Genomic DNA, 14,243 nt, shown 5'->3' with positions numbered 1-14,243 from the left:
TTAAGGGGACATAAAAACCAGTGCTTCTACTTTACAGATATTCGTCGTTTTATTGGGCTGACTGTTGTTGGCCGCCTGACTGCTATTGGGCGGGCCGCTCCGTATATATCAAAATTAGGTTATTTTAAAAAGTTGATCTCGTAGTTAATAAGAACGCATTTACTTGAAGAGCGGGGTTTGGCGCTTTAATAGCAGTTTCACAATCTCTTTACGCGCCTGTGTCGGGGATCATATTACTGGAGATCACAAGGCTTTGGCACAAGCTTTGGAGTCCTCTGTCAAGTTTTTACGCACGCACATTCTTTCCTCTGCCACTAGGGTAGCTTGCAGTCTCCCCGGGGACAGCGGGGTAGGGAGGTGGGGTGGAGAGAGGCGCGTTTTAGTTTCGTCCCTTGATGTGGCACGAGTCGAAAAGTTCGTGCCAAACTCTGCAGTGAGTGGAGCGCGAATTAATTCTCTGGCTTCTGAGCCTGTTGGTAAAAGTAGCTTTCTCCCTGTGACCTAAAGTGTTTGGGAAGACGGGAAGCGTCCTGGCTGCGCCTTCGTGAAGGCTGGGCCCTTTCCAAGCCATCTGCAAGAAGCTGGAGTCGGCCACTGACAACTGGGCCTCTCCTTGAACACAGAAACTAAAATGGTGCGCGGTTTTCCGCGCCCACTACGGGGCTCGTCGGCGCAAAGGCAACGCGAGAGGCTTGAGAGGGCGCACTCCCTTGGCAGTTTCTCTCGTTTTCCCTCTCAAACAGACCCGCAGACATTTCGCGCTTTCCCCACGAGATTTACAGCGTGGAAGAGCGCGAGTCCTTTAGCCAAATTTGGGGTTCTTTGTTCTCCAAGGTAAACGAAGGTGTCGGCGGGGGGGGGGTGTCTCTCTGGGTTCCCCTTCCCACACACTCGCTCGATCCCTTCTCCCCCGCCCGCCACCGGAGAGCTCTTGGGCCGGCACGTAGAGAGCGGCGCTGCTGCCGCTGGTGCGCGCAAAGAGGCGAGGGGCGGCCGAGCGCGCCGACTGACTGGCTGCCCCGAGGAATGCGCGGTATGCAGGAGGCAGAACCAACCATTCGGCGGGACGGGCAGGGGGGAAGGGAGCGGCCGACGCCTCCTGCCGGCGCAGAACCCCGCGCGCTCGGGGGAGCAGCCCGCCCCTCGGGGGACAAAGGCAAGCGGCGCCGAGTGCCCAAGACTTCACTGTCGCCGCTGCAGCTTGGAGGCGTGGAGGCGGCGCGGTGCCTGCACTCGGCTGTTCCTTCCCCCCCCTCCTCCCTCCTCTTCGGTTGCGCGCTCTCAGCCTCTGTGCGTGTGTGTTTCTCTCTCCCTCTCTGGGCGGTGGTTGAGGCCGATAGTAGGTGCAGAAGTCGCCGCCGCGGATCGTAGTAGATCGATCAATGAAGTGACTTTTATGGCTGGCAGGCTGGGCTGATTGTCTGCGTTCAGCCTGGCTTTGCAGCCGCCAGGGATCCCGGGAGAGGGGAAGGAGGACGCGCAGCAGCAGCGTTGCATGAGAGACTCAGCCAAGGGAGAAGAAGAGGGTGGAGGCGGCGGCGGCAGAGGCGTCGAGCCAGCCAGCGGCAGGAGAAGAGGAGCCCAGTCCCAGCAGCCGGCGAGGGAGAGGCACTTCCCCGCGGCCGCCTCCCTGAATCGCGCGCCCGCCAAGTTGCCTCCAAAGTTGCTTCCCGGGCGGAGGGGAGGCTCGCTCTTTGGCTGGGCGATGATTTTCCCCAACAGCAGCAGCAGCAGTAACTCTGCGGGCGGCGGCAGGACTCCTTATAGAAAGCAGGTAAACGGGGGGTGGGGGTGGGGGGAATCGCGTTATAATATTTGTGGGTGGGTATGGCAGGGGGAGAGGCGGAGGAGGTCTCGGGGAGGGGAAGAGGGGTGGGGACTTGGAGGCGTCGGGGCTTGCTCTGGCGGAGGAAGCGTCTTCGGGCCACCCCACCCCCACCGCCCGGGGGGAGGGGGGGCTATAGACAAGAAGTCTGTGTCTCTTTTAAGTTTATGTCACGTGCGATCCTCTTTAACCTTCTCTCTCCTTCCCACCCCACCCCTGGAGATTTAAGAAGGGACGTCTTTTGCCTCGTCGTAATTGGGTTGAGCAGGAGGTGCCAGATTGGGCAACTTTCCTAGGTGGTACAACCACTGCAGCCCAGGGGGAACTCCCTATCAGGCTCCGAGCAACAAGTTAGGGTTTTTTTCCCCTCTTTGGCTCCCGACCCCTCTTCTTTCTTTTTTTTCCTTTTGGCTTTCTAGAGCCTGCGACAACATGATTTGGAAATCGAAACTTTGAGACCGACCGTTTCCGTTTTTACTGAAACAGCCAAGTAGGAGTGGGAACCCCTTAACGCGAAGCGACTTCACTTATATCCTTAAATTAAAATAAAAAGCCACCCCCAAAATAGTGCGGTCGCGGGTCTTGATGGCCCGTACTTGTGGGAAATATCCCCCCAGGTAAAAAAACAAAAACAAAATACATTTGGGATAAGACACCCTTTTAGAATAATAATAATAATAATAATAATAATAATAATAATAATAATAATAATAATAATAATAATAATAATAAATATGTAAGGTAAAAACATGTGTAATTACTCCCATTGCCATTCTTTAATCTTAAGGAATAATGTTTAAAACGTGTTAAGGGGTAACTAGATGCAAAATTCTTATGGATTTGTTTCCTGCCCACTTCCTTCTCCATCCTGTCTCAGACTGTAGGAAAATTGGATTCTAATAAATAGGATGAATCTGCCTCAGTCTGACATGCTGATTTAATTATGCCGAAAAAGGACATCGTAGTAGGCAGAGTTTGTACAATGGTTGTTGCACCAATAACCTGCTTTTAAAAATAAGATAGCAGTTGGAAATGCCTCCTTCAACAATCTTCTGAGTGCTATGTTGTTCATTATGAAGCAGTTGTGGTCCATTCATTTTTTACTTTGCTGCCTTCCACAAAGTTCTTTTGCTGTTGTGTGTTTCTTTGTTTGGGTATACATGTATTGTGTGTGCGTGTTTGTGAATCCTCCTTTAGAGGTGATCAGGAAGAAATTGGGTTAGAAAATAAGAACTCATGGTTTTCTTGTGGTGGGGAGTTGGGCCTGTTCTCAGTAGCTTAAAGGAAGTGAATCAGTGTCTGTGATGACTTCAGTGAGATTACACCAATGTAAGTGGTTAAATAAGTTAATTATTGTAACTTTACAGGCATGGGGGGTATTGTTTTGCTGTTTCATTTTACTTATTTACAGGTTTTTGTCCTGTATTTTATTCTGTGAACCGCCCTGATATCTTACAATGAAGAGTGACATATAAATTTAATGAATAAAATAAATAAATAAAATAGAATAGAATTGGCCAGTCTTTGACTTTATTGTAGGCAGAGAATAGTTACTGTACAATATATACGTCTGCCAAGGATTTCATGGAGTACTGATTTAATTTTTAAAGCCAACTCACCAATAGTTTTTGAGGATGTTGTGAATTTCATAAAGTACTTTGAATGATGAAAACCCTATTTTTTTTTTCATGTTTTACCAAATTTTAAAGCCTTAATTTGTAAGTGTTGGTAAATTTCATTAGTTGGCATAGTTAGTGGATACTGTTGGTTAGCTGGTATCCTCTCACTTTTTAATAGAGAACTATTACCGTGTGGATGGTACAGTAAAGGATAGCGTTATTCGGTCTGCAAATACTATGTAAACAAATACTTAGGGAGTGTTGGAGTCTGAAAAGCTAGTTAATTAAGCCAGGCACTTTTTGGAGTCTTGTGTGTTCATTGATTTGTCAGTGGCACCATGGGCTGTTGGTGATGAAAGGCGGGGTGGGGTGGGGGAGTGCAGAGGGCAAGCCTTTCACTTGGAAGGGGTGTATGTTTTGCATGCGGATGTGAGTTGGCCTGCTGGTCTGGAACACACTGATAAGATGCTCTTCTTTTCACAGTGCACTCCTTGAATTCAAAGAGCTAAAAGGGCTGACTGAATCAGAAAAACAAACAGACTTCTTTTTCAATGGGCAGCGGAAAAAACGAATGTGTGGTCATTATGTGGTCCTAAGACCCTGGGTGCCAAAGATTCCTTTTATTGGTGTCAAGCCATTCTTTGGAGAAACACTTCCCACACAGGGGAAGGCTGAGTGTGCCTGCATTCTTGCCTGCATAAGCTCCTATTGATTTTAATTGGGGACAACTGTGGCTCCTCGTCACTCAAAAGTGCTTTTCGTGATGTCATTTTTGCAGATGTCTTTATGAATCTAGGTGATAAAAAAAGTGGTTGTCTGGTTTTTAATCTGCAGATATTCTTATTTCACCCTAAAATTATCCTAATATTTTAAAATAGAAAATTTAACGACCCATGTTAAGCTTTTCAGTGCAGGTTACACACACACCCCCACTCCAGTATGTTTCCCAGTTTTTTCATTAAGTTAGAAAAATCCAATAAAATCCAATACATTATTCTCACATTATATCCCTTTTTAAATAACTATAAGTCATAATAGAGCATAAATGTGCCTTTTCATGAAGCATATATCATAAGAACACATATGCTTTTGTTGTTGATCAGACAAAATAATAGAGTTAAAACAAAACAAAAACAAAGCATATATGTTATTATGATACAAGATAATAAAGTCTGGGTTCCAAAATCTTTTGAACTATCATTGAGGCGCTCTTAGTATATGTCACAGGATAGTCCCATACATGTCTTCTTGAAATGAAGTTCCTTTCAGCTCAGAGGGCTTACTCCCACTGAAGAGGTAGAGAAGGATGGTCTGCCCTAGGTCCTAGAGCCTGGACAACCTTGGGACAATGCATAAGGCAAAGGGAAGACACTTTCTTGACAACTTTTGTAGAAAGAAATTGTGCATTAATTTCAAAACGTTGAAAAAATGTTCATGTGTCTTCCATATGCGCATGAGTGTATTGCTGCTTAAATAACCTGTTCACGTTACAGAAGAATATATAATTACAGTACTTTGAGTAAAGACCTGCTATACTGCTTTCTGCTTCTCATCTACATTAGTCATAGGAGCCAGTCAGCTAGATCTCTCTTTTTTCAGGTCAGAAAGAGATAGGTGGTGCCTAATCTTTTCCTGTATTCTACTGTTATGGTGAACAGTGAACACTGAACTCTGAAGTCATCTGTTTAAACAGGATTTTCCTGCATCGTGGTCAGAATGGAGCATGCTGAAGTCCTCTTTTGCTCAGGTCAGAATTACGTTGGAAACTGTGGCTAGGTAATACAGAATAATGGAACACAGTTGAAATGCGAATCATAATCTTCCAAGCAAGAGCAGTGATGTCTTTAAAAGTTATTGATGCTTTACTTTAGACAATATTTAAAATTGAAAGGGCATTTTACCAACAAAGAGGCTACCTTGGAGCACTATCAAATTTTAACTCTTTTACCAAATACGTTTTTTGTCTTAACCGTTTCAGAAACCTGTTTATGCAGTCTGGTTTTTCCTTCTCGCTTTGTACAAATCAGAGACATTTCTTTGAGACTCCTGGGTATTGCTATATGAATAGAGAATTGGGGTGTTTTCACAGGTGATGCAAATTTAGCCTGGAATTTTGTTTCTTGTGAATCTTAGTGTGAGACAAGAGAGCGGCTTCTCAAATGCATTTGAATTGCAGATGTGAAAGCAAAAACTGATTTATGCTTTCCTTAGGAAAGCATGGTTTGCTGTCGATTCTGTATGCAATTTGTGCCTCTGCAGAGCTGGTGGAGAAACTTGACTAGGGAAGGAAGTTGGGGGGGGGGGGGTTGCCAGTCTGTACTGCTTGAAAATGAGTTAGTTGTAAGACAACCTGTTTTGTGAGGTGTTTAGCTCCCCTCCCCAACATCCACTTTTGCCAAGTAACAGTCATTCTTGTTGCAAGTTGTTACATTTTTGATGACTGTAATGTTTATCTCACTAGCATAAGTAGATTTACATAGTTTGCTGCTTTCAAGCAGATTAACTGGGCGTAGCTGCATGTGAGGAATTTAACACTGATTCAGTGCTTGGCCTTGTTTAGTGGCTGACACACAAAACTCTTGATCCCAGGTCTGTTCACAATAGGATTTGTATTATGAATTTTAAATTTGGCTAAAACTGGCTTTTTTTTGCTTAGAAGTGGTAAAAAGAAAAAAGCTACATGGCGATCCAAGTTTAAAATGTACGGTGTCTGATTTTCAACATTTTGATTTTAAAGTATAGCATCAAAGCATCATATCTGTTTGCCGTTGTAAAATTCCTTCTTCAATTTTTATATTTTTTTCTAATGCGGGTAGATAGTGACGGTATAGAGATTTGAAAGGTGAAGCCTTATACAAGGGAGAGGGAAAAGCTTGGTGATGCATTTTAGCTCAGTAATGTGCAGGAAACTAAAAAGCACCCCCACCAGCACACTTGATCCTAAAAACTCTTAATATATTTAGATTTTTATAGTTGCATTTGAACTTGGAAAAGCATGTGTATACAAATGCCTTCTGGATTAACATTTAGGCATCAGTCCACAATTAATTTACTCAGGAATAATCCTATTAAAAATGGGATTTGTGGAGTAAAAGATACTTCAGATATCAATTTTCTGCACACAGAGTAGTTCTAGGTACAGAATAATGTTTCTTATGGCTTGCAATAATTGCATACGCATGTGTTTCTGCAAATGTACATGAAGTGCTTTGCACTTGAAGCTATGGCCTGTTGTAGTTTCCAATGTGGGCATGAAGTGGAATTATTTATGTGTCATCATCTGCTTGCAATTCTTTTCTTTTCTTTTCTTTTTAAATATAAAGTGTAACCTTCAGGATAGTTCTCCTAAAGCCCAGACTGGAGAAGTAGATAGAAAAAATATATCTAAACATGAATCCTTTATAACTCACAGATATTGCACTTCTTGCAGCTCTAATGCTCTATCCTGAATTCCGATGTAGGTAATTTAGAATGTGGCATTCCTCTCCATTCTAAAGAACAGATCTAAACATATTATTGTTCCAAATCTTAACTGAATGAAGTTGCTTTAAATCAAGTCAGGCTGTTTTGTCCATCTATCCCATTATTGTCTAGTCTTACTGGCAGTGGGTTACTGGCAAAAGACTTCAGTCAAAAGTCAGAAACAGAACAGTGCCAAAGGAAAATGTCAAGATGGACTATTGTTTTGAAATGTATCTGATATATCAGACATTTCTTTTTTATGTGGTAGAAGGTTCTATACCCTACTTTCTTTTCTCTTTTATATTCAGTGATGTATTAGGCAGAAGTACAAAATCATGATGTGGGGGGAAATGGATAGAGAGAAGTGTTTCTCCTCTCATTTCACTAGAATTTAGGGATCAGTCATCCAACAGATCTTTATAACGAATCCAAACAAAAGGAAAGTACTTTCTCACACAGTGCGAAGTTTATAGCTATGGAATGCACTTCCATGAGTTGGGGGGATGACCGCTTTCTGAGATGGTTTTAAAAGGAAATTAAACAAATTAACGGAGGACAAGGCTTTCAGTGGCCCTACTCAGGATGGCTAAATTATCTCCAGTTTTGGGGGTAGTATGCATCTGAATATCAGTTGCTAGCCACAGTGGGTAGGGGAATATTGCTGCACTCTGCTACTAAGCTGTAGACATACTTGAATTGCTTTATTTTCTGCCAAGTACTGGTTTGTCCTATGGCTGATAATCTAATTTCACCAGCCTCTTATATCATATCTTTAGTAAAATTGCAGCAAAAAGTTACATTTTGAAAATACTTTTATCTGGGTGTACTGATTTCGCTCCACTTATTCTCCACTTTTTTTTGATTAATGGAAAAATGTGTTGCACGTTTTTAGTATACTGATATATTGATGAAGCATAACAAGGAGTCCTGACCAATTAGTCACACACGTTGTCATGGTTGATGAACATATTAAACTTGGTACTGAAATCCCACCAAACACACACAACAAATGATCCCTATCCCACCTGTAACATTTAAGCATGATGCATGTGGATCACAGTTGGTCTTCATGCCCATGACATACATTTCTGGCAACAGCATAAAATACATTAAAAGATTCAATAAATTCCTCTTTCTTTTGAACAGCTGGATGTGACAAAAGAGCTCTCCGTCCTTGACAGGACAACTACTATTGGTCTAAAGTGCGCACACTTGCAGTAAGTTATAGTGGTGGTCCTATCTTGGTCCTTTTTTCAGTCACTGCTTGCTTTTCTACCCATTTTTAATACATTGAGTTAGTAGCTCCCTTGCTTGAAATTCTTCCAATTCTTCAGGTAGATTGTAAATTGTCATTCTGTTCAGGAGATGCTCACATTTGTTTTCCTCTATGAGCATCTGTCAAAACATCCTTACTGTAGACTATTTCTGACACTACTTTATTCACACTTTATAAGGCATGAATCTTAACATGTGTGCAAATGTACTTAGAAAGATTGTTTTACTAGCAAACCATAAATTTGGCTGACCAGCTTCCATAGGCTTGCCAAACACAGCAGTGAAATACATATATCATGAAGTGCCCTCTCCTTGCATTTTTTAGGACAGGCGTTTGAAAGTGCATTGGGAGGAGAAAACGGAATAATGTTGGCTTTCATTTTTAGTGGTTTGAAATCGATATCTTAAAACCAAGCAAGGTGACCTAATGTACATTGCAACACTGTGACTACTAATGGATGGAACTGAATCCTGCTGAGTTCTGTAGGACTTACTTCTAGACAAGCAAGTTTAGGATTGCAGCCTAAATCACCCTTCTACCTGCCTTAGAAGCATGTTAGCAAAACCTGCTGCTTAGTATTATTGTTACAGCTGGAATTGGATGACAAAAGCTGGTCATTTTTCTGTTTGTTTGGCATGCCATTATTTGAAACTCCCAAGATTTTAAAAATATGGAGATTAAGAGCTATATAGTTCTTAGAATACAGCATGCCTTCTTGTTCTTCCTCCCCTCCCCTTTCCCCAGTTACCAAGGGATCCTGCAACTGTGCTGGTGGTATATCTTTATGGATGGTATATGCAGTTCCATGGCAAAGAAGATTGTAACTGGTGACAAAAGAGCAGTAACTGAGGCTGCTAAAAATGTGTAGAACTTCATACAAGTCAACTTGCCATGGCTCCCCTTCCGTGCCTCCTCCACGCCATTCACTTCATAAGACGCACAGACATTTCCCCTTACTTTTTAGGAGGAAAAAAGTTTGTCTTATGGAGTGACAAATACGGTAATTAGTTGTGCATGGTCCTAGCTTGGTAGGAGATCTCATGCATTGCATGTGGAAAGTCCCAGGCTCAATACCTGGTATTTCTAGGTAGCAGTTGATGGGCAAAATCCCTGCCTGAGACCTTGGCAAACTATTTTCAATCACAATAATACCGAGCTAGGTGGATAAATAGACTGCTCTTGTATGAAGCAAATCCCAATATATCTAAGAAGCAAGGATGTGTACCACAGTGTGAAATACAGACATAGCTAACAACAGTCAATAAAGTTTTCATGTATAGGAGGCCTCTGTCTTGCTCTCTCAAGCAGCTGTTTTCACTTTATGGAGGGAGATTCTCCAGAGAAAAAAAATCTCAAAACAAAAGAATGTATTTCCAAATGAATTTCTCTCTCTCCAAAATAATGAATATTTTCTCCTTAAGGAAATTTGCCTGGGGTTTTGCACTCGACTAAATTCAAAGAAGAGGTTGAAGCCATAGGGGAAGGATAAGTTAGTTAGATGCTTGCATTGCAGTGTGGTAAATTTAGCTGCACCGTGCAGAACCGTCTCAATTTGCAGTTTCCTGATGCAACAGGAAAGGGAAGGGATGTGCTGCAGACAGATGAGAGAAGTGGGTGGAGAACCATTTGTTAATTCAGCAGGGAGTGTAAGACCGGCACTGTCTATTAACTAGAATGCTGCAAGCCTAGTACAGGTTTAATTAGTGTTGTTCTACAGCTGCATTTATGCTAACGCTATCCTCTGCTCCTAAAATACCTACTCAGTCTTGTTCTGGTGAGATGTAAGAAAAGATAGCAAGGAGCCAGATTAAAATATATGTTTAAATTGCATTAAGAGCATCTGAACAATTTGGCAATTTTAGACAGTGCAGACTGTTCGTTGAGTCTGAGCTAGGTGTTAGCCAATTTTGACTTTATTCTGCTTCACATAAAAACTGTAACTTTAAAAAACCAGTTTAACATGGAACGTCAATATCCTAACAAGATGAAGACTCAGCTAAAATACATAATGCCCTTAACATTTGCGGTATTTGGAAAGCCAGAAGGAGATAGTGTTCACAAGTGCAGAGCCGTCATTGGTACACTCATTCATTATGACTTAATTGAATCATTGCCAATATGCCAACAAAAGTTGCCATGCCATAAATAATAATTACTAACCTGTCTGCAAAGACAAAATTCTGTTAGCAATTTTGTGGTGGATTTGAAGGCCTGTTTTATTTGGGCAGGGTGGCAGGGAACCGTGTCTCCGTCCAGATTACAAAAGCTCCTTCAGTGCTACCTGATGGAAATCCTTTCTTGATACTAGTTGCCAGGCTAGTCTACTTAGTAACATAGAAGCTTCTCTTGTTCAGTTACAATTTCACTCACAATGTATTATGCCTGACAATTGACATCCTTCATTCTCCCCCTTTACAACACTGTCACTTTTGGGACTATTTCCTTTAATGGTATGTTAAAAGCTCTGTTGGGTTGCAAAACAGAAGACAGGACAGTCCTGGACTATGATGTATTCACTACACATGTGAGGAAACCTTCGGCCTCCTGCCAGCGAAAACTTCTCTTCAGACTGAGGTCTGAAAGTGGCGTGTTTTTGTTCAGGAAATTTGCAGCATGAAGTATGTGTTTTCCAAGACCAGTTCAACTCTCCCCAAAGCACATCCTTTATGCTTAGCAGGTGATATATGGCATACATAACTGATTTCCATGGTCCCTGACTCTTGCAATGACCTGTTATAGAAGCCTTGCTTATATTACTATCTTTTAGCCTGTCAAAAAAGACCTGTAGCAGGGATGGTGAACCTTTGCCTTCTAGACCTTGGTGGGCAACAACTCCCATTATCCCTCACCATTGACCATGCTGAGTGGTGCTGATTAGAGTTGGAGTCTGACAACTTCTTGGAGTCCACATATAGTTGTTGAGATGCTTTAATGGATAACATGGTGCAATTACATAATTAGATTTGCAACTCTTGATGGACGTACTTAGTTGTGTTGTTACTGGAAGATGGGTAGGAGCAGCAGGTATGGTAACTTCTGCAATGGTGATAGGGCACTAATTCATTCTTTGGAAGACTATAAGTATACCCTTTGATTAGGTGACAAAGCTGTCCTTGTACATTTATAATATGTTGGCTAATCAATGTTGGAGTAGCTAAATATTCTAATGAAGGTTGAGGTAGCCTAGAAACTGCACTTATTGAAAGGATTTATGAGGCTGACTTAGTTTCAATATGGTATTCTAGAATTTCTGGTTTTCTTTATTTGCATCAGATGATGTAAAGCTTCAAACCACAATTGACCACAGTTTTGAGGCAAGTGTTGGGATCATGTGGATTGTCTGACACACCAGCTTCTTGCTGAATATTTGTATCTAGAGCTTGTTTTGTGCTTCTGGCTGCTTATCCCTGAGCAACTAGGTCCCCTGTGTGGCTTGGCCAAAGTATGAACCCAGCCACTTCAGAGTAATTGCTTCCTTGTACCTAGTTAATTGAGGGACAAGTTGATCTCACTGAGAATTGCTTCTGGTCTGTTTGTATTACATATACATTATATTAGAATTTCTTGTTCATTGTAGCAAGTGCTGCTGTTTTGATTAATTAATCAAAATCTTTTAAATTTTGTTTTTAGTCTGCCTTGCTAAAGAGCAGTGTGAAATAAGAATGATAAACTGCCAGTGTAAAAGAACCAAAGGCACACTACCCATCTTCATTAGTAATCGTTGTCCTCTAAACCTTTTCACGGGTATTCTGAAACTTTTTGGTAGAGAAGTTCCAAGTAAATTAACACTGAATACATTTTTGCTGAAACTGCCTCCTTTTACAAAATATTGATTGAAAAATCTGTTGGACATTAATGAAGGTCATATTGCCCAAGAGTTTTGGCACATGTATTTTTAACTGGATGTGTATATTGGATCGAATCCACAGGTTCTGGTCCTCCAGGGGGAAAGAATCTATTCCAAAGCCTCTGGAGGTAACCTGCTGAGGGGCCAGAGGACAAATAAACCACTACCCATTTCTTGAAGCTTATTTCCAATGTTTCATGATAAGGAGATGCTTACTTCTAAACAAGTCGCAATATCGAAATAAGTTACTTTCCCTCCTACCCATTGTTTCTTTCATAAATTCCTTAACATATATTGGTGAAGCTGTAGATGGTGCCAAAGCCTGTAGATGGTGCCTACAGTTTAATGATATTTGGCTTTATCCCAATGTTCTCTCAGGTAGTACTGCGCTGTCGGGAGAGAGACAGGGAAAATGTGTCCTTGTTAATTCTCCTCAACCTCTCAGTGGCTTTTGATGCCATCATCCATGGTTTCCTTCTGGAGCGGTTGTTGATGAGTTAGGGGTGGGTGGCACCAAATTGCAGTGGTTCTGGCCTTACTTGGATGGGTGTTTCCAGAGGGTGATGCTTGGGTGGTGCTTTTCAGTTTCGTGGGGCCTTCAGTGTGGGGTTCCTCAGGGATCGATTTTATCCCCTATACTGTTTAACATCTACATGAAACCACTGAGTGGGGTTGTCTTTCTTCAGTAATGGACTAGATGAGAGCTGGTGAACTGAAGATAAATCCAGATAAGACTGAGGCACTGTTAGTCAGTAGTTCCCTAGACTGCATGGATGGGAGGATGCCTGTTATTGATGGGGTTGCAGTCCCTCTGAAGGACCAGGTACACAGCTTGGGGGTACTACTGGATCTATTGCTGTCGCTTGAGGCTCAAGTAGCATCAATTGTGCACGGTGCCCTATATCAGTTTTCGCTGGTGGCCCAGCTGTGCCCATATCTAGACAGGGAGAGCCTAACCTATGTTGTCTATGCTCTAGTAACCACTAGGTTAGATTACTGCAATGTGTTATACATGGGGCTGCCTCTGAAGATGGTTCAGAAACTTTATCTGGTGCAGAATTCACCAGCCAGGTTGCTCACTGGGGCAAGATGGTTTAAGCATAGAATGCCAACTTTGGGCCGATTGCATTGGCTGCCAATTATTTTTCAGGCCCAATTCAAAGTGCTGATTTTGACCTACAAAGCCATGAACAACTCAGGACCACAATACTTCAACGACCATCTCTTCTCATATGCACCTTTTCAGTCCCTGTGATCATCATCTGAGACCCTTCTTTGTGTACCTCCTCCACAAGAGGTCCAGAAAGCACCACCAACATGAGAGTGGGCCTTTCTTGCAGTGGATTCCCATTTGTGGAATGCTCTCCCCAGGGATGTTCGCTGGTGCTTTCATTACATATCTGGGTGCCAGACATTCCTCTTCTCCCAGGCTTTAGGCTAATTTAACAATCTCTGGCCTTTAAAACTATGTGGTGGGGGTATTGTTTTTGTTTGTTATTATGCTATATATTTTTTGTGCTTCTATATTGTAAACCAGGGACGCGGGTGGCGCTGTGGGTAAAACCTCAGCGCCTAGGACTTGCCGATCGCATGGTTGGCGGTTCGAATCCCCGCGGCTGGGTGCGCTCCTGTCGTTCGGTCCCAGCGCCTGCCAACCTAGCAGTTCGAAAGCACCCCGGGTGCAAGTAGATAAATAGGGACCGCTTACCAGCGGGAAGGTAAACGGCGTTCCGTGTGCTGCGCTGGCTCGCCAAATGCAGCTTGTCACGCTGGCCACGTGACCCGGAAGTGTCTGCGGACAGCGCTGGCTCCCGGCCTCTAGAGTGAGATGAGCGCACAACCCTAGAGTCTGGCAAGACTGGCCCGTACGGGCAGGGGTACCTTTACCTTTACCATTATATTGTAAACTGCTCTGTGATCTTTGCGTGATGGGCAGTATAGAAATTTAATAAAAAGTAAAATAAAATACAGTTTTATTAATTTGTGATAAATACCTACTACAAAAAAAGGATAAGTATATGCACAGTGATACAGCAAGCTGAAGCAGTATGCCGTGCTTTGGAGATGGCAGATGCAAAGACTTCTGTGATTACAGGGACACTCTGGTTGCTACATCATTTCCCCCCCTAATACATCTGGGAATCACATTTGCATCCGTGTGCAGTTCACAGATGTATACAAGACTTGTTTGGTGCTAATAAGATCACAACATCC

At 42.6% G+C, this 14,243-nt stretch overlaps 1 protein-coding gene across 5 annotated transcripts in view; it reads left to right on the top strand.

Moving 5' to 3' along the window:
- RBMS1 (RNA binding motif single stranded interacting protein 1) overlaps positions 1-14,243 on the top strand; it is a 117,126-nt gene that overhangs the window by 42,467 nt on the left and 60,416 nt on the right. For 2 of the 5 annotated variants that reach the window (XM_053408027.1, XM_053408017.1), the window contains exon 1: positions 1,078-1,774. The exons of 2 other annotated variants lie outside the window; for them this stretch is intronic. In XM_053408027.1, coding sequence (XP_053264002.1) covers positions 1,496-1,774 — 279 coding nt within the window. In that variant the 5' untranslated portion in view covers positions 1,078-1,495. Of the gene's footprint in view, positions 1-1,077; positions 1,775-5,152; positions 5,192-14,243 lie in introns of those variants that run through there. One more of the 5 variants, XM_053408054.1, reaches the window with a different exon arrangement.

The sequence above is a fragment of the Podarcis raffonei genome, chromosome 1 (genome assembly GCF_027172205.1).
Source record: "Podarcis raffonei isolate rPodRaf1 chromosome 1, rPodRaf1.pri, whole genome shotgun sequence".
Classification (NCBI taxonomy): domain Eukaryota; kingdom Metazoa; phylum Chordata; class Lepidosauria; order Squamata; family Lacertidae; genus Podarcis; species Podarcis raffonei.
Note: the sequence above shows the minus strand (reverse complement) of the source record. Positions and strands in the feature narration are given on the sequence as shown.